The sequence below is a fragment of the Corvus brachyrhynchos genome, unplaced genomic scaffold (assembly GCF_000691975.1).
Source record: "Corvus brachyrhynchos isolate BGI_N302 unplaced genomic scaffold, ASM69197v1 scaffold61, whole genome shotgun sequence".
In the NCBI taxonomy this organism is placed as follows: domain Eukaryota; kingdom Metazoa; phylum Chordata; class Aves; order Passeriformes; family Corvidae; genus Corvus; species Corvus brachyrhynchos.
In genome coordinates, this window is record NW_008236478.1 from 9,596,402 (window position 1) to 9,623,018 (window position 26,617).

Sequence of the window (26,617 nt, forward strand, 5' to 3'; positions counted from 1 at the left end):
TGGGTGGGCACCGTGCCCTTATTGCCAGCGGGAGTGGGACACGGAGCGATGGCCGCAGGAGAAAAGTTTTCCTGGGGAAAGGTGAAGGCGCGTGGGAACATCGTTCTGCCCCCGCCCCCGGAGGCACAGCCGCGGTCCCCGGGCAGCGCGGCCGCAGCGCCCCGAAGGGCCGGGCTGGCCCGAGCCCTTCCGCTGCGCTACAGCGTGCCCCGTGGGCCGCTCCCCTGGGGACCCTCACTCTCCGTCTCTCCATATGTCATAAACACCGTGACACGCTTCGTTGCCTCCCTGCCTGGGATAAATGATGTATAGGGGTGGTGGAAAAGCCCTCCAGTGCCCCGCTGTGAGAGCTGGAGGCAAGAGAGATCCCATTAATTCATTAAGGGGCGGAAAGCCCCACAGCACGTCAAGGAGCTTAGAGTGGAGGCACGTAGTGCATCTCCGTCTCTCCATATGTCATAAACACCGTGACACGCTTCGTTGCCTCCCTGCCTGGGATAAATGATGTATAGGGGTGGTGGAAAAGCCCTCCAGTGCCCCGCTGTGAGAGCTGGAGGCAAGAGAGATCCCATTAATTCATTAAGGGGCGGAAAGCCCCACAGCACGTCAAGGAGCTTAGAGTGGAGGCACGTAGTGCAAGCACGGTGAAAAGTTTGTAAAAAAATCCATGGCATCTCACGCCTTTTCCCTGAAGTCAGTAATAACGAGTCGCTGAGGTGTCCCTGAAAGCCTGTGGGATTGTGTGTGTGCGTGTGTAGGGGGCATGTCCCAAAAGCCCACATGTTGTGCCATGATAGTGCAGGGCCCTCCCTCACACCCACTTTGCAACGCCCGGCAGATGGCTGTGGACAAAACTTAAAGTTTCTTTTGACTTGGTGTCAGAAATACCATTTCTACTCTCATGTAGTCTGGGAACAGATGTAATTTAAATGACTCTGGGAAACCTGTATGTCTGGTGACAATATTCCCATTATTCTGATTATTATAGCTTGTCGCTGCCTTGAAAATGCCTGTTTTATTGTTTTGCCACTATTGGAAATGAGTATAACGCTATTAACAGCACAGATTGGCTGCATTTTCAGATACATTCTTCATGGAACTTACTAGCCATGAGAAAAGCAAATTGTCTACTTACTTGTCTGTCTATCTGTGCATCAGCTACAGGTTCTAGTGTGCAATTCAACCATCTTTTAATTTTTTTTTTTGACTGGAAGTTTTTTTGTCTATTTATTATTACTTAGGCAATAATTCTAACAGCAATGTGGATGTTACTTTTATTTAACCAATTTTTAAAGGCAGTTGTGTTTGCCAGGCATGAATTTCACTCTCATTAAAGACGAAAGTAAACACTGAAGAGAAAACAGCTGTATGGTATATTTCAGCACTACACTTGTCTCTAGGACTATTAATTTTTAATATAACATGCCATGTAATGAAGAAAACCACCTCTCTTTTGTTTCATTTTAATGCTGAATCAAGGGGTGTTGAGCAAAAGAATCTAAAATGCCTCCCCCATGCCTTCCCAGCGTGGATTTCCAATAGTTTTGAGTATTTCTGCTAAAAGTAGCAAAGAAAACTCATTCTGTAGGCATTTGCAGGGGAAAGAAAGGTTATTTTTTCCTAAAGCACAGCTCAGAAAGTGATTTTCACAATATTCTCCCTCCTTCCTTGGTTTCTTTTACAGAAACATTCTATTTAAACAACTAGTTTCCTTATACTTTAGGTGACTGAGAAGAGTAATGAAAGAAAATGTCTCAATTGTTTATGGCATGCCATTAGGATTTTGCACCTCAAAATACCATGCATTGAAAGCTTCCAACTCAAAAGCACAAGCTAAAGCAAAAGACTGGTTTATTGCCAGTGTAGTGTTTGTAGGAAGGAGAAGCAAGCATGTTAATAAATACTAATGTTATCTTTTTGTGAATTTTCTAATATGAGGTCTAGTATTCTGAGACTTTTTCACTCCTGTCTTTTCCAGAAAACATACTGCATTTAGTAATTAATTGGATTTTTTTTTTTTATAACTGTGTAGCGAGAAAGTTATATGCTTGAATCTGGGTTCTTTCATTTATCAACAGCTAAGGCTGAATCCAATGCCTATTTTTCTGCTGCAGCTCAGTTTTTACCTAATTCTACTGTTGGGGTGTCTGTGGCACAGGAACATGAAGCAATTTGCCCAAGGTCACTCAGGCAAACAGTGTGGCTTCTTTTGCCAGCCACATTGGTTCCCAGCCCCACATCACAAAGCATAAATTTTCTTGGGTCATGGGAGATGTAAAGCAGCAGGAAGGTTTATTGAAGATGGACAACAGATACTAACTCGTGTCATGATTATGCCAGTTGACCTAGGAGAGTAAGTAGGATGTATCTGTCTGTTATTGTATTCAGGCTGCCAAAGCAGTAAAGAGGCAAACAGCTTGCTTTTACAATTCTGTTACTTGAACAGACTTCAAAACCTAAGCTTTTGTCACTTATGTATTATTAAAAACACCATCAATCAAGTTTCATGCATTAGTGGTGGGGTATTCCTAAAAACTGGATGGATTTGCAAAGATGAGGAAGGTAATAAAAAATTGGGGTTTTACTGGGACGTGTAGATCTGCAGACACTCCACAAAAGGGAGGTCTTTGCAGCTGCTGGATGCCTTGTTAACCTAGAATGTTAAAACCCTCTGCTTTTAAAATAATTTTTATTATATATTAATTATATATTATATATTATTTTAAAAGCAAGTCTCTGTCCATCTCCTATCCCCCTTTTCTCACACATCCCTAAAATCCCAATTTAATTTATTAAAACATAATCCCTTCCAGGCAACAAACTTTTGTTTTCTCCATTTGCAGATAGTGAGGTCAGGATTATGATAGAGGCAAAAGGCTGGTGAGATCAGGGAATTTGGGTTCTCTGCTTTGTCCTGCCCAGAGGCTTTTTCTGTGACCTTAGGAAAGACAATTAACCTCTCTGGATCTCCTCTTCCATGTTAAATGAGGATAGTACTACTTAGCTACCACAAAGTGGTGGTGTGGAGCAGAATTCATTTCTGCTTTATACAGTACCTGAGGATCTTCAAGTGAAAATGGTTAGGAAAATACAAGAATACTATTTTGTGTAGAGGTGAGGTTTATATTCTCTGTGCTTGTATAAAGGGAACTTGGCTTAATTCAGTGGGTCTGATATTAGAAAAAGCAGACTTCTATTTGGGCTTCAAGTATCACTCTGCCCTAATAGAAGCATTTATTGAGCAAGGTCATGAAGCTCTTGAGGGACCTTGGAGAGATCAGATAAAATGTTTTCTTGCCAAAGCTTTTCTAAAGAAAGAATTTTTAATGAAAAACACTATGATTCCCAACAGATCTGCAAGCCATTCTTTTTCCAAAACCATTCCCCTCTGAACACATATGCTGTGTACAAATGTGCCATTCAGTGCGCAGTTGTACCCTCTACACTTGTTTTCCCTCTCTAGATGTTTATGTTAGTGCATGAAATTTTCCTTGTTCTGCTCATCAGATGATCTCTCCAACCTTCCTGTGAAGATGATTTGATTCCTCATATGATCTTTTCTTCCTTCCTCTCTCCCTGATTTCTAGGATAACAACCTGCAAAAAAAGGTAGCAGTACCTTTAATGCTCTTACGGTTTTAGATCTCACTATCTCATTTCTTGGTTAGTTTTCCAAGAGATTTTAAGAAGATACAGTGAATAAAAGACACTTACTAGGATTGCTCTTCGGGTATGATCACTGGTGGAATGGGAAATGGGAACTGTTGTCATTAGGTTTCAGAGCTGTTCCTCTGATGAATGTAGCTTTTTATAGGAAGTACTTAATTTTGTCCATGCTTTTTCTGTGATGGAATTACTACAACTTCTGTGGTGTTGTGGGCAGGTTTTTTTCAATATGAGAAGAAAAGATGCACATGTCTAGTTTTCTCTGGAAGACATTTTCAGCCCACCATCTATGGAGGCGCTGCAGCTAATGATTGCTGTGTACTTTAGCTATCCCATGTGTATATGCCCTTGCCTTTCTAGTAACCAGAGGCAAACTCCACGGAATCATTGAATATTAAGGGTTGGAAGAAATCTTAAAGATCATGTAGTCCCAATCCCCACTGCCATGGGCAGGGACATCTCCCAGATTCTGACATAAATTCTCTCAAACTTCTGGCATAAAGATGAGAAATGCACCATAATGCCCCAGTAAGAGCCGGAGAGGGCATTTGTCTAAGGCATGTGTAGTATTGCAGGTTGCTGCAGCCAGCCCAAGTTCCTATATGATCCTAGGGGTTGGCTTTTTCATTCTATACGAAAAATGTCAGTTTTGCATTTTTTTTAGCTCATTGTAGTAGAGCAGTGCAGAAGATAAACCCGAAGCCTGGTGTGCTTCAATGGTGCAGCTGCTACTTGTGCAAATTGCATTGATGCTTACAGCATGATCCAGGCCCTGAAAAGTGGGAAAGGCAGGAGGAGAACTAGTGAGACGCTGGACTGGGGCCTTGTTTTATCTCGGCAGCCACACTGCACTGTTTTGTCCAGTCAACCTGTGACTCATTTCTAGAGTCAACATGGTTTCAAGATTGACTCCAAGACTTGGAATATGAGATGCCTTTGGGACAAGATGATAAAGAGGAGGCTAATAGTGCTGCAGTAGCTTACAGACATTGGAAGCAGAGAGAAGATGAAGCTTATCTTACTGGTTGAAGAGGGATTAATATGTGTTAACAGCCCCAACATACCTCATATTGGACATTAGGAAAAGTTTCTTCTCAAAGAAAGTGCTGCAGCAAGGTACAAGAAAGTCTTTGGGGATTTTCAAGACTCATGTAAAGATGATGATCTGATGGGAACCATTCTGCTCTGAATGGGTTTTCTTTACCTCCTATTACCACCCATCCTTTTTCTTTACCCTATACAAGGTCTGGGGGCTGGCAGTGACAAGCAGGTTGTGCAAGTTCTCACAGTGAAGCCTGTCTCTTCCGGGAATGATTCCTCTGAATGCTGTTGGCAGGGTTCTGGTGTGATCTGCTAATGTACTGGTGGTTGGATGCTGAGACATTACTCACTCCCATGGAGAATTACAAGCTGGGGAGGCCAATGGGTTCAGTCTGTGCCAGGTAGTTTTTCATTAAGATGCCTTGCAATGCAGTATGTGATGGGCAATATTTGCAATTCCAAATAGACTGCTATGCTTGGAAGGGAGGAAGGGGAATCTTTAGGCAGGCAAAGCTGCATTTAGTTGTCAGCCATGGGTATCTGCTCCAAAAGTCCAGCTGGATTTCAGTCTAAAATGTTTACTCCTAGAGTGCAAAAATGGTAACAGAGCAACCATATTAATTGCACTGCATTTTGTAAATATTTTAATTTCTGTGCTAGACTGTTTCTTTCTCAAATACCTTTTGACTAGGTTATGTTCTTGCTGCCGTTGAAGGTAGTCCAACTCTGGCAAAATATCTTGAGGCGTTACCACTTTCCTCTATCTTTATTAATGAAGCTTACCACTTAAGTCCTTCTCCAGGACCTTGCCAACCCATTTTTAATTAATATTTAAATAGAAGATTGGGAACGAAAATTAAACTCTGGCATGGCAACTGCTTTTGTGGTTTCTTTGAGTTAGTAGGGCAGGGAGAAGACATCTGGAAAATATTCTTTGTGTTATTTCTCTCCAGACTGGTTTCATTGCAAAGTCAGCTTGATGGCCAGTATATGGGCCTGGATATTATTTGTGGCCCATTGTGGATATTGTTCCCTGGGCCGTTTCCCTGCCTGGCACAGCAAACTGTTGATGTTCTTGTAGTTCCAAGCTTACGAAACAGAACTGCTCCTGTCCTAGGTGTCTGTCAGCAGTTTCTCTTCAGACCTCAGTACTCAGACTTTGCCATGATCAGGGATGAGGCCTAGGACTTGTGGCTAAACTTTCACAGTGGACTAAATGCAAATAGAAACAGCTACATGATTCTTTAATTATTTTTTTCATAATGGAAAACATTCACCCAATCAGTCGATGAAGTCTTTTGAAAATGGGTGTGAGCAGATTTATGTTAGGCGGGGGAGATTTTTCTCAAATGGGAGGTGAGATGAAACAAATATTTTCTTGAAGGCAAGGCTGTAGGAAGATGAAACTTTCTGAGAGTTTCCAAATTAATAGCTGCATTTGTAGTAGAGATTTCAGAAAACATAGCAGAACAGCGTTGCCTAATGGGAAAAGCACAGGTGAAGGGCAAAGATCTTTAGTGTTACTTGTTCTAAAGGATACTGGCAATCAGTCTTGCAAACAGTCAAGAATTTACTCAAGTCATACCGTGGTGTACTGCTCCTTGAGCTCCCTGGGTGTCTGTGCATAGAACGGAGAGCAGTACATGGTTACTTCAGTTAGCACTTGCACAATTTCAGATTCCTATCAGAATTGAGGGCCTAGCCTGAGCTCATGGTTAGGGTTGGTTGAAGACATTGCAGGGGACCTGTCAGTTATGGAGCTAAGGCTTGGGTTTGGCTGGGCTCTGGTCAATTTTCCAGTGAGAATGTGTGTTTGAAGGTGTTGAATCCAACCTGCCTCAATCAAGACAGTAAATTAAATGACGTGTTCCTTGTGAAGCATTGAATGCTGTAATTGCAGAAATTCCCCAAAGCAGCAAAGTATTTGTTTGGATCCTCAGTTTAAACTGATGTAGGATTGATCTAGGCTAGTTTACTGTAGTTGAGAATTCAACCTGTAGGATCCTATAGCAGCAGAAAATAAGATTGAAAAATGAGTACAGAGGTGAGGAAACATGGAGCAGTACAGCAAGGAGACCTGTGGACCCTTTATGTTTTCTGAATTACAGCCACAGGAGTGTTGGCAGATGAGTTGCCTTCTCTCTTGTGCTCAGCCTTTCACCGTCTCTTGCTTGGCTCAGTTTGTTACTCTGTGCGAGTTTGACCCATGCTGTAAGCCATGTTGGAGACTACTCTGGTGACATAGTTGGTGGACCCCAACAGGAAATTTAAGCTGAAATATCCCTTAGCCGGAATATACTTTGCTGCAGTCACACCTTTGCATGCAACTTTCCTGGTTTGCTTAAGCTCTGTGTAGGAATCCAAGGTAAACAAATTCCCAAATCCTAACTTCCCCTTAATGTTCAGGGAGAACCACATCACTGTTGTTAGTATTTCTTCCGTGCAAAAAGGAGAGCATGGAAGTATTTCCTTTCCTGCCTTTATGGGATGTTATGAGACTGAGGGAACCAAAGAAAATTTGCTGCATGTTTGTAGAACGTGGTTGCGTGGGTATAAACATATTTGATAAATAATCTGCCATGGAAATTTTAGGGTCAATTTCCAGCCCTCATAACCATTGGAGTCCCAGAATGCAATAAAAGTAAGAACAGATTGATGCTGAGTGATCATATCTCTCTTTTGTTCATCCCTCTCGGTGCTGAAGGAGACCTGATTGCTCTCCCACTAAAACGAGTGGCAAAGCCCTGACACTGAGGCTGTCGCGGTGTTTTTTCCTCTTCGTATCCCGACACGCGACACAATCGCCGGCCAGGCAGCTCTGCAGAGCACTACAGGGCCTGCGTGCCCCAAATAGCAGCAGTTTTAGTTAGCTCCAGCGGGGTGTGGATCCCCGGGCACAGGCTGAGGGAAGGGTGCGGGTTGCCCGGGTGAGGGAAGCGGAGCCGGGCGCTAGAGGGAGCGTGGGCATCTGAGAAAGGGAGGGAGCGCTGCTGGAGCCCGGGACTGCGTGCTGGGGAGGCAGAGGCTGCTGGAATATCGATATGGAAACCCGCTCGGAGTCACTGACTCTGGGAAACTCCCGCTGTCTGGGGTTCCCTCCGTGAGAGAGGAGACTCCTACCAGACACGCGCTCATGGTAAAGCGTTCTGCCATCCCGTGCACTGATGCTGTCTCCCTTTGTGCTGTCTCTAATCGCTGTCAGGCTTTTTCCTGAAGATGGGATTCCCTGTGCCGGAGTCTCTCATCTGCTCCGTCCCCTCCAGCCTGAGTCATGTGCCTATAAAACCTCCAGCATCCCCCTCAGCTGCCGGCGGTGCAGCCGGTGTGGGAGAGGGATCGTGTTTGACCTGTGCGGCGCGGGAGGCAGCGATGCGGGTCCTGGCTGCACCCTGCATCTCCCCCACTGCCCTGCCCCGTTGTGTCGGCGCCAGCCCCCGAGGGTCACTGCTGACAGACCCACCTCGATGCCGATCTGCTCCCTCTCCCACACCATCGACAGCGACGGGGGAGGGCAGGAGAACTGGGCTCCATCACCTCTCTCCCTGTGCCTGATCCACAGAGGATGCTCTTGCCCTGACAGGTCCCTGCCACTTGGCACTCTTGAAGTTGAAGGTGTTGCACAAATCTTAGTGTTTGTGTTCCTCTTTTCATTTCTTGTGGATGTGGAGGAACAGAAAGAATTTGAATTCTTACCAGCCACTTCACTGTGGGACAAAGAAACATTTCCTGGGAATAATGGTTGCACATACCGATCTCTTTGGGACTAAAATGTATGTTTGGGATTTAAAAAAAAACTAGGACCGAGCAACTGCAAATCACTTAGGTCAATGATGGGCTGAAGAACTTGGGATGCTGGAAGCAACTGCTTTGACACTGCTTTAGTCTGTAACATGTGGTTACTGCTGGTACATCTTCAGTGGTGCTGCTGGTAGACTCCAGAAGTGGTTTGAGCCTCTCATGGGGATTTGGTACAGGACCCCAGTGAGGGGTTAATGGAGCAGAAGACTTGACACAGAGCTCCTGCTGACTTTTGAGGCAGAGAGTAATGTATGGGTTGATTTCAGATGTGCATCCTTGGGTGCCAGAGGAGAGCAGGCTGTGCATGCAGGTTGTCTTTGTGATTCGTGGTCTTGCCATTGTGCCTAAAGTTTGTGTGTTGCCCCATGTCTTGGCTTCTGTATCTACAAGGAAGAGTTAACTCACGTGAAGGGCTGTTGCTGAGGCTTGAAATGGATGGACATTTGCAAAAGCTGTTGGGTGGAAGAGAATGTGTAAAACATGATTATCTTCCTCTTGCCAAAATGCTTTAGGACCTCATGGGTGCAGGTGGGGAGGGAGTGGGACCTTTAATTGGTTGTTAGTCTTTCCCTGCAGTTGGTGACTGTTTGAAAAATCCCTCCCCAGCTGTGGTCAATACCATGAGGTGCAGGCATCTTTGGCTGGTCTGTGGCCTTATTTGCCTGTTAGAAAACTGGGAGGTGAATTCATTCTGCACAAGGCAGTGGGGTGGATGGCTGTGTATATGGAGACATCTCTCTGTTCAGGTCTTCCTGTCCTTTACCACCAAAGCCTGCCAATTTGGAGCTTGCAGAATGACAGACATGACTGTACTTATAAAGGTCTTCTGCTCCCTGCTTCAGCTGTGTATTCCCACGGTCATTAAAAGGAAGGTCAGTAGTATAAGCCTTTTTTTTCTATTTTTTTGAGAAAACTGAGGCATGCAAGAAAGGAGGGATCTACTCTGGATCTACTCAGTACTGATGTGTCTACGTAATAACAAAGGACTTATTTTACTTCATTGCCGCAGCTTAGATGCTGTGTATATTTTTTTTATAAGGGATTTCATGAAAGAAAGGAAAAATAGGTGAGGACTTAAGAAGGAAAAGAACAGGGCTCTCAAGAGTAGAAAAGTAGAACATGCACAGCTAAAATCATTAACAGATTGATCAAGTTAAAGCACTGCAAAGTTCTGTCTCAAAGTGTTTTAAGACCATCTTTGTCTGCTCTTCCAGTCCCTTTACCTGCTTGGCTGCACAGATCAAGCTGTTTGAAATTGCAGCTCCTTTTGAGCTGGATGAGAATCAACATGATGAGACTGTGGGAGCCATGAATTTGGGCTTTCATTGGAAATGCAAACAGGAGAGGCATCACATCTGTCTGATGAGGGGCGTGGGAGCTGACTCTGAAATATGTGGATTGTTTGGAATGAGTTGGAATAATTTAGGATGATAGCACGTGTACTTTTGAGTGCCTGTTTGTGCAATTTTACCTGGGGTAATGTAGTATGATGCAGAGTTCAAGGGTTTTGTAGGCTTCTGGGCTCGTTAAGGTGGCTTCCCCACCATTTATGTTCCACTTCACAGCCAAAGGGGAAAAGTCTTTGTCCAACACCAGGTGCAGGTGAAGCACTCCTGAGTGAGACAGGGCAAATGAATCTGCTTTCTGCCCTCTTGGTGGGGCATGGTTGGGTTTCCTTGTGTCAGTCTTCTGCCAGGTGGAGGGCTAGGCCAGCATGTGAGGAGTAATGTCCTTGTTCTACCACCCACAGTGTCTTTCTAGTTTTATTCCCAACCAACCAAATGTTGCTAGTATTTGACACTACAGTGGAAGCATGGATGGGGGTGCAGGTGGGTGTCTGGGGCTGGGGCCTGGCACTTGTGGACAGACAGACTGGCTCTCTGAACTTGCATGAATCTTGTGTTTGGAGTGGGACAGGGTTTTCTTTCAGTTTGGCCAAAAGCCTGGTGCAGGACAGGACTGGTGAGCCTGCACGTGAAGGAGACCTGTCACCTTGTGCACACAGTGTGTGGTGGGAGAGGCAGGCCTGCCTGCTGTTCTGGGGGGCCCTGAAAAACATATTTGTACCTTGCCTGAAAAGAGCTTTGCCTGTGAGACAGTGAGATTGCAAACCGGTGTGATAGCCATGCTACTAGAGAGAACTGGTATTTCAGAAGAAAGAATGTTTATTCAGGTGTACTTTGGCAACGGTTGGAGCAACACCAGGACAAAGCCCCATCCAGTCACAGTGTCCATATCAGGTGTCACAGAAGTATAATAGAGATTGTTTGGCTACCTATGAGTAGCTGAGCCTTTAACAGAAGGGCTTTCAGAAAACGGTGGGATATGGAATAAAGCAGAAAATGATCTGGCCAGGGCAGCCCACCAGATTATGATTTCTGCTGAGTGTTTTTGATGCCCTGCCCCAGTAGCCATGCTGAACACTTTGTTATCTGACCTGTGAGAGCTGTCTGCTCTCTGAAGGACCAGGAAATGAGTAAAATGCCTGGTCATTTTGTCAAGCAAAAGAAGTTTGCAGCCACTTAACTGTGTGCCCTTCCAGGACTCTTCTCTCTCTCTGTGTCTTCTGTCATCTCTGTCATGATCCCTCCTTCTGCTGCCTGCTTGGAGGGGTTATGAGTGGCACAAGGTATCCTTGGCTGAGCATTACAGGTGTGCTGTAGAGCTGGCTGTGATTGATGAATCAATCAGTTGGAGCCCTGCCAGCTATGAAAGTGGACACTGGGTGGCTTATGGTTCTGGCCAGATACTATTTTGGGGCCTGCTTCTTCCCTCAGCTCAGCGTAGAGCAATTCTGCACCTCTGTGACCTTTTATCCCTTGTTGAATTCAGTTCAAATTGGTCGCAAGATTCCAAAGTTATCCCTCCTATGCTAACTCACAGATAGCGTGGTCTGCTGATCCAAAGCAGAAACTGTTTCTTTTTCAAGGCACCTAAACCACAGCTCCAGCATCAGCACTGAGGAGTCCTTAATTTTCGTAATTAAGTGTTCATGTTGGTTTTTGCTACCCTGCCTGAAAACTCAGTTCCTTTAATCAAAGGCAACATTGCTGATAGTGTAGCATTCTCAGCTTGCTCATACAGCACCTCTTTGTGGCAGGTTCAATGCTACGTGCTTTTCCCTTTAATTAATTTCAGATTATCTGCATTACTTGTTCCTCCTTGTTACTGCAACTAACAAAGCCTGCCTTTCTGAGTTGCACTGAGGTTTTGTTCTTTGGGCTCTCATCTTTCTGTGGATTTTAAAAAAAAAAAATTTATTTGTGCTTCCTGTAGTGCTACTGGAAACAGGCAATAAACTGGATTGGGGAGATGGAGAAACAACTCATAGAAAGGGGAAATAGGCAGGTCTAATTCTGCAGAATGAGATCAAATGTTGCATGGTAAAATAGTGAATCATTTGAGAATGCTACGTCTTCTGTAAAAGAGGAGGTTCTTATTTTCTTTCCCAAAGACAAAGTTTAACAGTCATGAAAGTCACTGACTAAGTGGATGCTATTCTGAGGCTGGAATGAGCCAGAGTTCTCCTCACGTGCTCACCCTGGGGGAGACAAGGGTGAGAGGCCAGAGCTGATCCATGGAATGTGTGAGGATGCAGGAGTGAGTTGATGTGTGTGTGAAAGTGTTCAGTCCTGTTGTTTCTGTTTCTAGCCCTGTCTAATGCTGTGCATTCTTACCTCAGAGAGTTGGCTGGAACATTTATTGCCCTTGGTACCTAACAGGTTTAACAAAACAAAGCTTGCTGTACCTGTGTTTGTCAAAATCAGCTGCATGAGGGCAGCTCAGAGTAGGATGGGAGGGGACAGAGTGGAGCTTCCTGTGCTTTTTTACATCTTTTAAAATCCCCTTTTAATCACTACGTGGTTTAAAAGAAAAAAAGTGTTTTAGAAATGTAGAGGACACTATGCCTATGTTTACATGTGTGTAAGGATATGTAACCTGATAACTATAGAACTAGGTATATAACTATGTAATTAGGAAAATGTAGCCAGGGATGATTTGGGGCCATAGTCTGATTCTTCCTGCTTCTCCTCTGTTCCTTCTCTACACCCCCCTGCTGTAATCTGTGGGCTCTGATGCTATTATATGGTACTGCAGGTCCCTTCCTCCTCTTTCCTTTGCTGTGGTCTTTGCACAGTGGCAGTGACTTGTACAGCCTCTGGTATGAGTCAGAGTGAAGGTTTTTCTGTGCCCGTCACAGTTGGATTTGGCAACCCTCAGTTACATCAGGTTCCGTAGGCAGAACATGGTTGTTGGTGTGATGAATTTGGAGCTCTCCTAAAGCGCATGTCCTCCCTGGGTTCAGTGCTGCTCTGCTCTGGTCTGCAGATCTCACTGATCAGGAGATGGGAGGGAATGGTAGTAAGGCGGGAAAGAGCTGGCAATTAACTGGGATCTCTCCTTTCAACCTTTTTTGTTCTGAGCTAAGAGCATTTTTTTCTTTTCCAGAAAATGCCAGTGGAGTTGTAGGGTTTTAAGAGAGAAGTAGAAAACTATGTTTAACGATAAACATTTGGAATAGGAGAGGCTTCCTCCCCACACAGCTGTATGTACAGCACCTTGCACAAATTCTGTGTCTTTAAAGGATGATGTATATGATACAGATGCAGAACTTTGCCATTGTTTTCATCTTCATACATGGAATTTGAATTTCCTGAAGAGGAGGCAGTGTGGGCATTCCCTGCCAGCTTGTTTCTACAGACCATAGATGATCAGTTGTGTTGGGGCAGATGTGGCCTTTTCTGCTGTTTCTGACTTTTTGACACCAGCCTGTGCCAGTCCCTGGGGTGGCACATTGGTCAGTTTTGTGCTTGCTTTCTCCCTCCTGAACATGGGGCCAGAAGGTGTTTTGCTCCTGTGATAGTCCCCTGTGGTGAATATTTGTTGACAGACAGTGCTGGCTACAGGGCAGCTGGCAGCTTTTTCTGGTTCATTCTTTATTTAAATGGTCTGCCTCCAGAGGCACACTTGTGCTTGACTTGTCCTGATGCATTTTTCTTGGGCATCCTTCTGCTACGGCAGCTCCTGCCCAGGGCATGGACAGAGAATGAACCTAATAGATGGAATTAGCACCAGAGGAGAAAAAACCAGTCCCCTGAGCAAGGCATGCACAGCCACTGGGAACTTAGACAGTGTTTTGATGATGTACTGCTTTGTGCCTAAGTCCTGCTGGGGGAGAAGGGAGGAAAGGGATTATTCGAAGTCAGGGGATCTGACTCCCAGGAGTCTGGGACATGGTCAATTTGGGTTAGACATGCCATGGCTGAATGGTACTTGAAATTGTCTCAGACAAGAACTGGGGAGAGAAATACTGTCAGGAGGCTTTTCTCCTTCTTATTTATGCTGAATGGGTCATTCTCACCTGCCAGGGTGCATAAATTGCTGTCACGAAAGCTAAAGCTTTAGACCACTGGCAAAATGATCTGTCCTGGCATTAACTGAAGGGAGAGGAAGGATGTCAGTAAATACCTATTAGCCTTTCAAGGGGTACTGTTCAGCTGATGTTAGTGTTCCAAATCCACTCTTGTTTATGGTGATTTTATGTTGGTGTTGCTTCAGTAGAACTTGATTTATGCTAGTGTGGGCAGGACCCTAATGTGAATATTTCTGTATGCAGTTAGTTTTGCTAGTCTGGGTCTTTAGGTGTCTTTATGTATCTTTATGTATCTCCCTTAATTTGTGCCCTTGATTTTTTTTTTTCATTTGTCTTGTATTTTCTTTTCTATTGTCCTGAACTTGGGACAGTGAAAATGAGTTGTCTGATTGTGGGGAACATGACTAAGTCTGTGACTTAAGGGAGGAAGACTCAGGTATCGCCATAGTGTGGGCAAGTATCTTTCTCCCTTTCTTGCTCTGATGAGAAACTTGGATATTCAAGTGCACTAGCATGTGCATTAGCAATGCAAACAGTGATGTTAATTGCCTACCAGTGATTTGAACACTTCAGGGTGAGAATTGCCAAGCTGGAACTTGCCAAGTCTCTGTTCTTCTGGAATATTTAGAATAAAAATCTCAGTGTTAAACTGTATCCTAAATGCTATTGGGCTTGTTCTGGAAGAAGATGGGATATCCCTTCCTGTTGCACGTGGTGTCTCTCAAAGTCTTTTGGGCCACTGTGGGCTGTCAGTTCACTGCTTAGCTAAATATCTTCACTTCTTCTGAGGGGTTTCTGTTTTGAGAGGTCACAAGTACCCACCTGACTGGAATTTGGAGGGAGGAAACCCTTTGTAATAAACTAGCAAACCAGACTTTTAAACACTGTGCCATGCTGTAGCCTTGAGCTGGGGTTGCCAGGCTGTTCTGTGCTTGTTGTAGAAACAGCTGCTATGAGGAGATTTTTTTTTTTTTTTTTTTCCAGCTGAGTAGATAAATAGTACACAGACTTGGCCAGACAGACCAAGTGCTGTGAGTGATCCCTTTGCCAGACTGGACATGGTGTTCTGGATCCCTCACTTTTGCCTGGAGCAACTTGTCACTGGAACCCTTTGGTTTGTCTTTTGTTCTCTCTTTAATAAAACTGCTGTGCTTGTTTTAAATCCTTGGTATTGCAATAAAATCTTGCCTCAATAAGGACCTTAGCTTGATGAAGCAGGAGCTCCTGTCAGAGCAGCATGTTTTATTTCAAGGGCATATTTTTCATCTTCCTGATGCTGAGTAGGGCAACAGTAATACCTTCAAAGTCAGTGCTGATACACTGATGAAATTTCAGTAAGATGAGAATTAGATCCATGTGCCTTCCCGTTCTCTGGTGGCTGGTGGGCTTGGATGGGATGGAATTTGAAAGCCCCTTCCATCTGCAAGGCTGTGATTCTACCTGAGTTTCATAACAGCAGCCAGGAAAGCATCAACACAGTGATAAATTACCAAGTGTCAGAAGCCATCACACTGCATGGTGAAGCAGTGGTGTCTCTTGGAGGGGTTGAGCAATCCAGGAATGCAGTCCTTTAGAAGTAGCTTTGAGTGATGATGAGGGCTTCATTTGCAAAGTTCCACCAAGCAATGTCCAAACAGCACGTCAAACAAAAATGAGGCTTCTTTACTGCCGTGGTAGAGACCATCCTGGCTGGTGGTGTGGTGTGTTCTCTTGCCGCTTTGCTCCTTGCCTGAGCTCTGGATCAGTTTCCCAAATTCCATTGTTGGCTGTGACCTCTCTAGCCATGCTGTGCTGGTCCTTCACTGGTCCTGGGTTTAGGTTCCCCTCTAGCTCAGGTCCTGCTGGCTCGTCTGACTGGTGCAGCAGTGTCTTGATGAAAGCCCAGAGAAATAATCTGGATTTTGGCTCAGAAATTAAGGCTCCTTAGCCCTTGAGGATGAATGACTTAAAGCACAAACAGACAGTGTGGTAAAGGCGGTGTATTATAAGAGCAAGCTCCCATTAACTCTTCTCCTTGACAGGTTAAATATCTCTAGCTGCTCTTGTCCACTGTCATATAAGGTCTGACTCAAAGCCAGTGAATTCTTTGCATTTCTATTGAGTTTAAAGGGGTTTGGACCTGTGCCCAGGATCATAAGATCAGATATGCTGGACGAGACCAAAAGTCCATCTATTGCCAATGTCACACTGCTCAGTAGCACAGCTGTATCTGGCAGTGAATTGTATCTGGCATCTCTCTGGAATCAAGAATTTGTAGTACAGAGAGCTCTGTAAATAACTGACTGCTCACCTTGGTGTTTTTGAGTGTGTGTGGGCTGGTTGACAGAAGGGAAATAATTTGGGTTTAATCCCTAACCCCCATCACCACCCTGACAGGTCTCCCCAGGCTTTGACTTGGACAAAGCACATACTTGCATTCTGATTTAGAAAAGATAAACAAACACCACCACAACCAACCAACAAAATAAAAATCACATCTCCCTAATTTTTAAGGAATTGTTTAAAGAATTTTTTGTTATGGAAAAGCTGATACTTTTATTTTAAAAGGTTAAAACAAAGTATTTATTATATAGTTATGACAGCAAATTCAGCACAATTTAGAAGATACAAAATATGCTGGCCTTAAGTTTCTATTTTACTGTAGAAAGTCATGCTTGAAAATACTGCTCCCTGTGATTTTTTTGTGCTATGCTGTCTTGGTGTAAAGTCAGTGAAAAGAAGGTTGCAGTGTTTATGTGCTCTTGTTGGAGGAAAGCAGTGAGCTCCATGGGTAAAAATAGGGATTATAGTGTCTGATGCAGGGCCTGCTTGTAAGGTCATGTTGTTTTGTTTTAATTACAGGAATTACCTTGCTGACGTCAGTTTGTCAGTCAGCAGGGTGGATGCTCACACACTGTTCTGGAGGTGGCCAGAAAATGACAGGTAGTTTAGAGAGTGGTTTTTTGGTTGTGTTTGTTAGTTTGTTGGGGTTTTTTTTTTTGTTTGGTTTTTTTTTTTTGAAGAAGTTTTTAAACTGGAAACTTCAAACTGAAAAACATGTGTGATTTTTGCTTGTTTATTTGTTTTGAGTTGTTTAGTTTTGGTTTGTCATTTATTTAATTTTTAATATGGGTTTCTTAGCATTTTTTTGCTAATAATACCAGCTGACAGAAACTAAAATCAAACTCCCTCTTCATCCTGATTTAGAAACTCACCAATTTATGGCTGGGTAGGTTGGGTGTGTTTGCGAGTGGAGGGGGAGTTGCACTTCAGATCTAAATTACTTGGTCGCATTCCTGATTTACAAGAAGAAACTTTAGGGGGAAAAAAAAGTAGCATTTGCCAGCATAAAGTTGCAACTGAAATGGAGTCATGAGTGCCTTAGGGGGCAATGGGGTAGAGCTTTCATGTGCGTCACTTGTGCAGGATGCAGAAATATGTAGGAACTCAGCCTTTAGGCTTTATATTAACTGCTGACAAGTTGTTTCCCTCTGTGCCTCAGTTTCCCCGCCTGTGAGAGGCACCTGGCCTCCTTTGCAAAGCCCTTGTGGAGTGGCTGGTGGGAAGCACTGGATAAGCACTGCTATCTGTAGCTATTGGCAGCTGAGGTCTGGACCAACATGCCTTTTTTTTCTCCTTCCCGTGGGGAATCAGACACTGGCCACAGTTCAAGGCAGGCAATAAATGCAAATAGTTCTACTGTATTTTTTCAATCTAAATTTTCTTGGGTGGCAAAAACAGCATAACAAAGTTTTGAGACCTGTGGCCTGTTTGAATGTGATCCAGTGGGTTGTAGTCTCAGAGCTGCTGTGTAGATGTTCCAGTTGAATTCAATTTGTGGTTTGCTTTTTGAAACATAATTTCATTTGTAAGTGTGGAAAGTGTATGGAGCTGAGATTTGTCCTGGTGCTGGGAGGAGAGTCCTAGTCTGATTATTTAAAATGAATTAGTTCTGATGAAATATTTAGCCTTTAAACAACACATTTAATGCACTGAATTGCATTTTATTTATTAATGGCTGTTGCAATGAGATTTGGAGAGAAATTCTGCTAAAATGCACTGTTCTTACACTGCCAAATATAGTAATGATTATAATATTTTGTTGAATTATTAATATCTACTGTGCCTACAGAGCTACATAAGCATCAGATTTCAAAATTGCTTTTATCTGACGACTGACATGTGGACATTGTTTTGCTTATTTTTGGTGTTTTTTTTTTCAAACAGTTAAAAAAAAAAATTAAAATGATAAAAAGAAAGCAGGAAGGCCAGTCAGGTGTTGCTAGTGTTTAACTCTTTTTTCATTATCAAAGCCCCCCCAGGAAATATGTCAAAGATTATTTCTTTCTGCCAGCACCAGGTCTGCTTGCAAAGAGAGATTCCTTGTATGGAAAGACTGCAGAGAAGAGGAAAGGTGTGTGTGTGAAAGCCAGGCTGAAGGACATCACTGCTGCTTTAGAAAAACACCCTTGTCCCACTGCCACCTCCCCTGCTGCCGAGGGCTGATCCGTATGTCATCCATCCCCAGGAGGTTATTGACAAAGAAAGATGGGCAGAGCACTTCTAATCTCTGTGGACCAGATTTTCTGCCTCTAGGACAGACACTAGTCTGTCAGATGTTGGGCTTGCAGCCAGTGACTCTTCTCCGTTAAACTTGTGCTGCTGGGCCCATGAACGATGGCAAATTCTGTCTGTGGGACCCCAGTGCCCACCTCAGGAGGGATGTGCCTTACCTGTTTCATGTCATGTGGTGTCCAGGATGTTCCTGGATGTTCACTGCTCCTGGATGCTTGGCCTGATGTGAGAGAGTGATGGTTTGGCCATTGGTGTCCCCCAGCATTGGACATGGGACATGTTGTGTTCCATGCCAAGAAACATTTTCAGACAAACTCAGACCTGGTTTAGAGGATTGGGTAGCCCAAGAGTGTTTGCTTTTGGCACCTTGTCTTGGGGAGAAAGGAAGTTCATCCAGATGAAGGCAGACCCTGATGTGCCAAGTGGTCTCTGGACCAAAAAATAGGCCCTGACCTGTCTTATTTTCTAATATGGGCATAACAAATGAAGAGCAAAAGTGACATGAAGGTAAAGGTCTCTCTTTCTTGATCTCAGCTCTTGTTTTTCCACTGTTTCCTTTGGATTGAATACAAGTTGTCTGAAGTCTCCCTGGATTTTATTGGGGGCCCGTAATACCAGTACAGGATGGTGAAGATGTGGGAATATACAAAAGATTTCCCGTATCCACCTAAAGCTATTGTTCTGGAAGCAGTTAATCCAGTTAAACCACTTGTCCAATTGCCCCTTGCTCTCTTGTGTGACTTTTTTGGTTGCCAAGGAGCTGGGAAAAGCTTGCAAGACATGCTTGTTTATTATCAGCAACCAGTGTGTTTTCCTCCTCTTCCCAGCATCTTTCCTAGTTTATTTAATTTTCCAATTGAAGATATCTATCCAAAAGAAGACTTTCTGATTATTTGGGTGTATCCTGAGGTAGATAGAAGGATCTAATTTGTGAGTCTGCAGCCAGAGGTGTTGTGTTGGGTCTGGCTGGGATGGAGTTAACTTTTCCCAAGGCAGCATTCCTGGTGCTGTGCAGGAGCATCTGTAGGTGTAAAGGTGTTGGTAACAGTTCTGGCTATGACTGAGCAGTGCTCACAGCAACCAGGCTGACTCACCCCCACCTCCTAAAGGCCAATAGGCTGGGGGTAGGTGAGAGGCGGAGAGGGCAGTGGCATCCCATAACTCCTGCCATCCATATTTTAATTGCTCCTTTTTAATCCAGGCTCCTACTCTGTCCCAGCTGTGCTGTCTGTAGCTGTGGCCTGGGGAGCTGGCGTGAGGGGAAAATGGCAGGCTTTACTCCAGGGATGGCTTCTGGGAGCTTCCCCAGGGCTTTCTTATGCCTGATTAGTGGATCAGCCTCACGGCAGTGTCTAGGGAACAATTAATGCACTCAGCTGGGCTCCCTGGCCGCTGGAAAGAGGGTGCCCTGCATCACTGGGGGATTGGAGTGGGGCTGGTAGAATGCTGCAGGGGTGAGAGGAGGCAAGTTCTTTAGAGGGCTAACTGATGATTCAGACAGCTTTGAACAGTCCTACCTCAGAACCAAGCACAGGGGAGTAAAGCACTGGAGAGTAGAGCTGGTTTCAGACTCCTTTGGGTATTTAGCCCAGAAGGAAAGTACGGATTCCTGCCTGTCCTAATGATCTCTGGCAATTACCTGCCACCTTCTGGTGAGACAAGAGGAGATGTAATGTGAGAAGGGAGGAAGAGGAAGCTGGAGTCCTAGTAGTGGTTGGGTGGATCAGGGAGCTGAAACACTTGGGAGCCAAGCTGGACGATGGGAGTAGGGAGGCCAAGTGACAGTGAGGACTGAGTCAAGCAGTGCTACAGAAAGTAGTGCCCAGATCAAGAGCCCCCTGTCAGCAGTTCTTGGGCCTCTACCTTTCCCAAAGAGTTTTCATGTTTGAGGGAGGAATGTGGTTCTGTGGCATACCTTTGGTCTGCATGGATAAATGCTCCTCCACGGTGAGGCCATGGTCCTCTCAACTTGCTGGGTCCCACACTCCCATTAACTACACTGGCCCTGAGCCGTCAAAATGCACTCCAGAGCTGGAGTATGGAACTTCTTTCACTACAAATTATCATGGGAGAAATCTTGAAAGTTATGCCCTGTTTAACCTCAGAGAAGTTTCTCTGATGGTATCAGACATGTGCCACAGAGACTGCACAGAGGAACACAGATGCATGGATTTGTCTCACTGGCTTTGCAGAGCCTAATAATCTATTGTGAGGAAGAAAACCACTTCAGCTCAAAGAGGCAGAACTTTGTAGTAAACAAACTTTCACTTCTGTGCAGGGGGTTGTGAGACAGAACTGATGGTAATAAATAGATAAATTAGGTTTCATAGAAACATAGTAATTGTATGTAATCTATCTTGAATATAAATAGAGGGATCAAAGCAGATGATGTGCTGAGTGAACATGCCATCCCTGACTCCTGTAACTGCTCCAGAGAGCAAAAGCTTCCTTCTTGCTTATTTGCACACTTGTTTCTGGTGCTTGCTGCTTACTTTTTGCCACCAGACATTGGCAGCCTGCTTCCACATGCTAGAAGGCAGATTTTGCTTATCACTGTAAGAGACTGTGATGTAATTGTGACCACCCAAGGCTTGGTCTGAAGTCTTGCTGCCTGAAAAAATAAACATGAGCTGACTTATCTTTCTTTAGCTGTCACTTGTGTTGTAGTCTTAGGCTGTGAAATGCATTTATGTGGTGATTGTCTCAGCAAAGATATCATCCATTTTTTTCTGAATTCCAGACAATGTCTTGTTTGTTTTACATATTGATTTGCATGTTACTGTGAATGTGACTGAAACAAAGTGATTCTTGCTTTCTAGTTTTCCCTGCTTAGACTGTAATGGTATGAATGTGGAGAGAAAATGGTCTGCTAGCAGGTATGAATTTCTGGGGAAGAGGGGGAAGCACCAGCCCATTCTTTGTGTGTATCCAGCTGGGCCTGATCTGGATCAGGTGCTGGGGGGTGGCTCTGTCCCTGTGCAGTTCCCTTCATGTGTGGTAGAGCTGCAGCAAGCCCTGAATGCAGGGTATGAAGAAGTACCAGAGGACTACAGTGTGACCCATGCTGCTATTCCCCTCTAAGTTAAGCATTTCTCTTTTAGTGGTGTTATCCTACTATTACTTCAGTAAATGGAGTGCAGTCTGCAGAGAGTTTGGAGAATACAGACTATTGTCTCTGTTTGTTTCAGGCAAGAGAGCCCTGGGTGAGCTTGAGCTTCCTTGGTCATGTTCTAGTGATTGCTGCTGTTGATGCTCATAGGAAGTAAACTGCAGTAAGGAGTGTTAATATTTTGTCAGGAAACTATGTATTAAAAATTTATACTAAAGTATTTTCCCCAAAATCACTTATGCTCTTTTTGCAGCTGGACGAAGAAAGAAAATATAAAGTAGAATGAAAATCTTTCAAAACACTTTATTAATATATTCTTTAAAGTGACTTTGCTTTCAAAAGAATATTTTTCTCATGTTTAAGTGATGTCATTGAAAAATGTTAGCCCTGCTAAAAATTTTTAATATTTCACATTGCTGTTTACTAGTTTTATGACAAATGTTAAATTGAGTAAGAATTTTTACTTAAAGATTTCAACTGCATGTACTTCTACTTTTAAAGTGAGAATAAAATCAATATCATGAGTCTGTGTAAGACTCATGGGAGAGGAGAGTGATTACAGAATTACTATTGACATGGTTTTCAATCAATTCTCCAAGAAAATTGAAAATTTCTTGAGAAGTTTCAGCTTTAATCAAAGGACTTTATGACAAAGTACTCTGTGAAAAATGTTAGGATATTGCTTTGATTAGGAAATTGCTTTGATGGTTATTTTCAGTGCTAGAAAAAAAGTTTTAAGTATTTTGAGCAACTTTAAAAATGGTGTGATAAATATTTACAAAAATGGGGAAAATGTTGAAACTTGAAATAGGAGGACAGATACTTTCCAGTCAACTGCAGTCATAGATAAATCTGTCAACATTTATAATCTGAATTAGGAAGTTTAAATATCAAGCATCATGTGTTGAATGCTTATATTGAACTGCCTACAATCAATCCATAGGGTCAACTTTTAAAATGTCAGAGGTTTAAATAGTACATGTTGACAGGAAGCTGAGATTTGCTCAGAACACGCTCATGCAGCCCAAGATGCCATTTTTCCCAAACATGGTGCAGTCAGTCTTGCTGGCAACATTTCTGAAGTAATTGGAACTGCCTTTAAAGACTTTTAGTGTAGTTGGGTTTTGGGGCAGGGGTGCTGATTCTCTATGATGTCTCATCTGAAGCTTTGCCCTTGGTACTTTTGGCCTTAGTGGAATTTTTTTTTTTTTTTAATGCTGCTGCAAGAGAGAAAATGACTTGTGGAATCAGGTGAATTAATGATTATTTCAAAGGAAGATCTATGTGTTCTTGAAAGTCAAGAAAGAATTTAGCATCTGCTTTCAGAGCAAGGCTGCACAAATGGATGAGGAGAGACAAAGTATGATCAGGGTTTGTTCTAGCATAGAGGGTATCACCACAACCCATGAAAACACACCAGCTCTGCAGTGTTGGGCATTTGAAAATGGCCCCCCTTAAATAAACACCCATCTGATAAAGTCCTTTAGAGGAGCTGAGAGTGCAGCCCACTGATTAATGAGCTGTCATCTGGCATGAGGATTTGGTGCCATCTACTTGTTCTTGGGCTCCTTGTTACCATAAATCTCAGGGACTCCTTGGAAGGACTGAGGCACCCTGGTCTTTTGGGAATTATGTCCACAGGTTAATGCCTCCTGTGAGGCTGAGATCAGGCATGTTTGGGTCTGGCAATGGAACATGATTCATTGAAAGTGAAAACTGAAAGCTTTATGATTAAAGGAGATAAAAAGGAGAGGAGAAAATAATGCAGTAAACTCTTTTACCAGCTTTTCTGGTTATTTTCAGTATTATTATTTACTACATCAGTCGTTTAAAACGCTGACTTTGGATCCAGTCCTCTCTACTTGACTTCTTATGGTGCTAATGATCTGTGCTCAGAGAACCTTCAGTTCAAGCTCAGCATCCTGTGAATAAGAAGAGATCCCCCCAGGCCTTGACCACCAGCTTTCCCTAGTGCTCTGCAAGACACCATGTCCTGGCTGATGGGAGAAGGAGCTGCCACCCAGATATTACTCAGTGTGTTGTGGGCTGTGCACTGGAGGAGTTGAACTGCTCTTCTCAGAGTCTCTCAATGTTTAAGAACACACTGATTAGGAGCAGGTAAAAATAGCAGTGTAGGAGGTTGCTCACTAAAAGACTTGCTTAAGTAGGAGGAGAAAATAGAAACTTTGCAGATTATCTACATATATATGTATATGTATATACACACACACAGCCCCTGCTAGGAAACTCTGCAGGGAGTTGGATGTGCAGCAGCTTCTTGTGATCTGGAAGTAGCTGGTTGGATTATCCATGAAATGTGCTTTGTTGCTTCAGTCATCAGCAAATTTGTCACTCTCTTCAGGATTTTTTACCTGACCTGCCTGGTCTCCCAGAACTGTTTTCCCATCCCTAAAACATTTGCTTCAGGAAATTGTCTTCCAAGAAGTTCTTCCTTGTTTAGTCCGTGCTAGTAGCATGTCCTGCGCCAGCCTCATCCCAATCCTTGTCTATATGTGAGTCTTGTGGGCTCACATCAGCAAATGTGGTGGCTTTTTCAGGCAGTGCTGAATGATGCCATGGGGCAGAAAAAGTCCAAACATTTCAAGATGTGTGTTCTTGAGCAAGGGATGTGTCTGGGCTTCTTAGAACTTCAGCGTGCTTGCGACTTTTCAGAACCATGGGTGTATTAAATTTTATGGTGATGCCCCTACCTTTTGTCTGGGGTTAACTCATTCTCTGCATGGATCTCTAGCAGTTACTTTTGCTCCCTTGTGTGTGACAGATCAAAGTATTGAACTACAAAGACAGCTGGCAGAGATTGTATGCTGCAAAGCATGGTCCTCTCTCCCTCCAGCTCCATCCTCTAATCCCTCCATCCTTGCTCAGTTTCTGTATCATCTGGCTGTTGTTTGTCAGTCTCTCCCTGTTTTTTAATGTGGAGCAACTACTCTTCCTTGATGGTTTTTGGTCGTTGGACTTTGAGTCTTCATGGGAACTCTTGGGTATTTAAAAGGATTCTCTTAGAATGGGTATGCATGAATTTGTCTGGCCAGGAAGCTGTTTAGACAGAGGCAGTTTAAGAGTTAACTGTGCTCTATGCAGTTGTGCTGTTTCCATGTATCTCCTTCAAGCCTTTAACTCCATAGCAACCGCATGTGCATCTCTGCCTCTTCCCTGGCTCTCATCACAGCCTGATTAATGTGCGCCAAAGGCGGGATGTTATTGAGTGATAAATTCTGTAGAGTTGGTTCTTCTCATGTTTTGCTGTGAGCCATTTACCCTCCTGGGATTAGGGCTGACCCTCAAATAATGCAGCTCCAGTATTTCTGAGGATGTTTGCCCCTGCTCCTATCTCATCTTGTAGCCAAGTCTACTGTGGTTGTTTTGTAGTCATTTTCCTCAATAATGTGATCTTTTTTCCAGGTAATTTACTGCAAGCAAGAAAAGTTATAACTATTTTGACAAAGAACTAAAGTTATTCATATGCTCAACTTCTGTGGTTTTGAAAGAAAATGCAGTTTAAGATATGCTTCTGAATTCATTACGTGGAGGAGGAACAAGTGGCAAGTAAATCTGGTTTTTCCCTGCTGCATTTTTTCTCCATGTTTTTACTTAAATAGCAAGGTCTTTGCTTCTGTTTCGAATGAAACTGGTTTTGTTTGTGAAGTGTGAGTTGTTTGCTGAGGTGGAGCTAAGTTACACTGACAATATCTAAAGGTTTCACTGTAGGAGTGAACAGTTTACTTGTGTGTATCTCCTTAAAACACAGATAAAAGGTGATGCCCTGAGCTGTGCTAGCTGACTACAGTTGTTCTTTTACTCCCTTGCAAACAGGTAGCAAAATGTGTTACAACAAAATACAAGTTAAACCAATTTTTTGGCCATTGGGACTAGGCTGTGAGTGTGCATATGGCCAATTACCTCTGCTCATCTGAGAAACAGTAATTTCTTACGTGTGGTAACTTAATTGTTCATAATTGGCCTGTCTGTACCCTGTGATTTCAAAGCACCAGATAGATCGAAAAGCTCAAATGGATCTTTAAACAGATGTGATCCAGACAGCCAGCAGTGCTTCTTGCAGATAGGTGGCATGCCAGATCTATGCAGATGTATAATGTTTTTTCATTATCTGGTTTGGACAGGATGGGGACAGAGAACACCAGGTCTAGTAAGACTGCAAGACTCCACCTTACTTGCTGGAGACGATGTAATAAGCCAGCTGTCCTTCAGGGACTACAAAAGAGCCAAGGAAACCTCATGGCATTTTTGGTCTTCAAAATAAAGCCACTGCAGGTTGAAACTCTGTGATTTTTTGCTAAGCTATAGTAAATTGTCATGCTGGTCTTTTGTAGCCTTAGTCATGAGATAGAACTCAAAGAATCCCTTTAGATGAAAAATTACCAGATACTGTGAGAATATTAGGGTTAATGCTATGGATATTTACCTTGACCTCATTCTGCCTTAGGTGTTGGAAGTGACCACTCTGGCAAAGCAGAATTGTGGGTCAATTGGACCATTGTTCTGACTTAGAGTGGCCCTCCTTATGTTTCTGTGGGACTGTGACCGAAACTGCAGGAAAAACAAAAACCCTCCAACATTTTTAGTGTTAGAGAATTGAGGCATTACTTTATTCTGTCCAGGATGTTGTTCTGGCCAGGGTGTGCAACAGAAGTAATTTCATCCACACATTGGCCAGGTTGTGCAGAGAAAATCATTCCATCACACATGATTTTTCCTAGATTTTTCATATACTTACACATCAAAACCCTATAGGAATTCATTGGTTCAATGTTCATTGGTCCCAAGTTACACAGTTGTTAGTATTTGGTTTCCTATTGGTTATCAATCCCTTTGATGTTAATTAGGTTCTCATTCTCATTCTCTTACCTCTCTTTTCCCAGATCAAGTGTCTCTGAGCATGCCGGGGTGAGGTCTGGAGTTGATGTTCGATAATGGCTGTTATCTTTTGTGTATTTTCTGAGCTACTCCCGGTTTGTTGAGATGTTAAGTTCATCAGGACTCGAGTGGTGAAACAGTCCTTTGAAAAGAAACTTCAGTTCTCCTTCCCCTGGGAAA

At 43.5% G+C, this 26,617-nt stretch overlaps 1 protein-coding gene across 1 annotated transcript in view; it reads left to right on the plus strand.

The window, feature by feature from the left end:
- Nucleotides 1-48: 48 nt before the first annotated feature.
- Nucleotides 49-26,617, plus strand: part of SORCS3 (sortilin related VPS10 domain containing receptor 3) — a 277,450-nt gene continuing 250,881 nt past the window's right edge. The window contains exon 1 of the mRNA XM_008643870.2: nucleotides 49-306. Within this exon, the coding sequence (XP_008642092.2) occupies nucleotides 49-306 (258 nt within the window). The remainder of the gene's footprint in view (nucleotides 307-26,617) is intronic.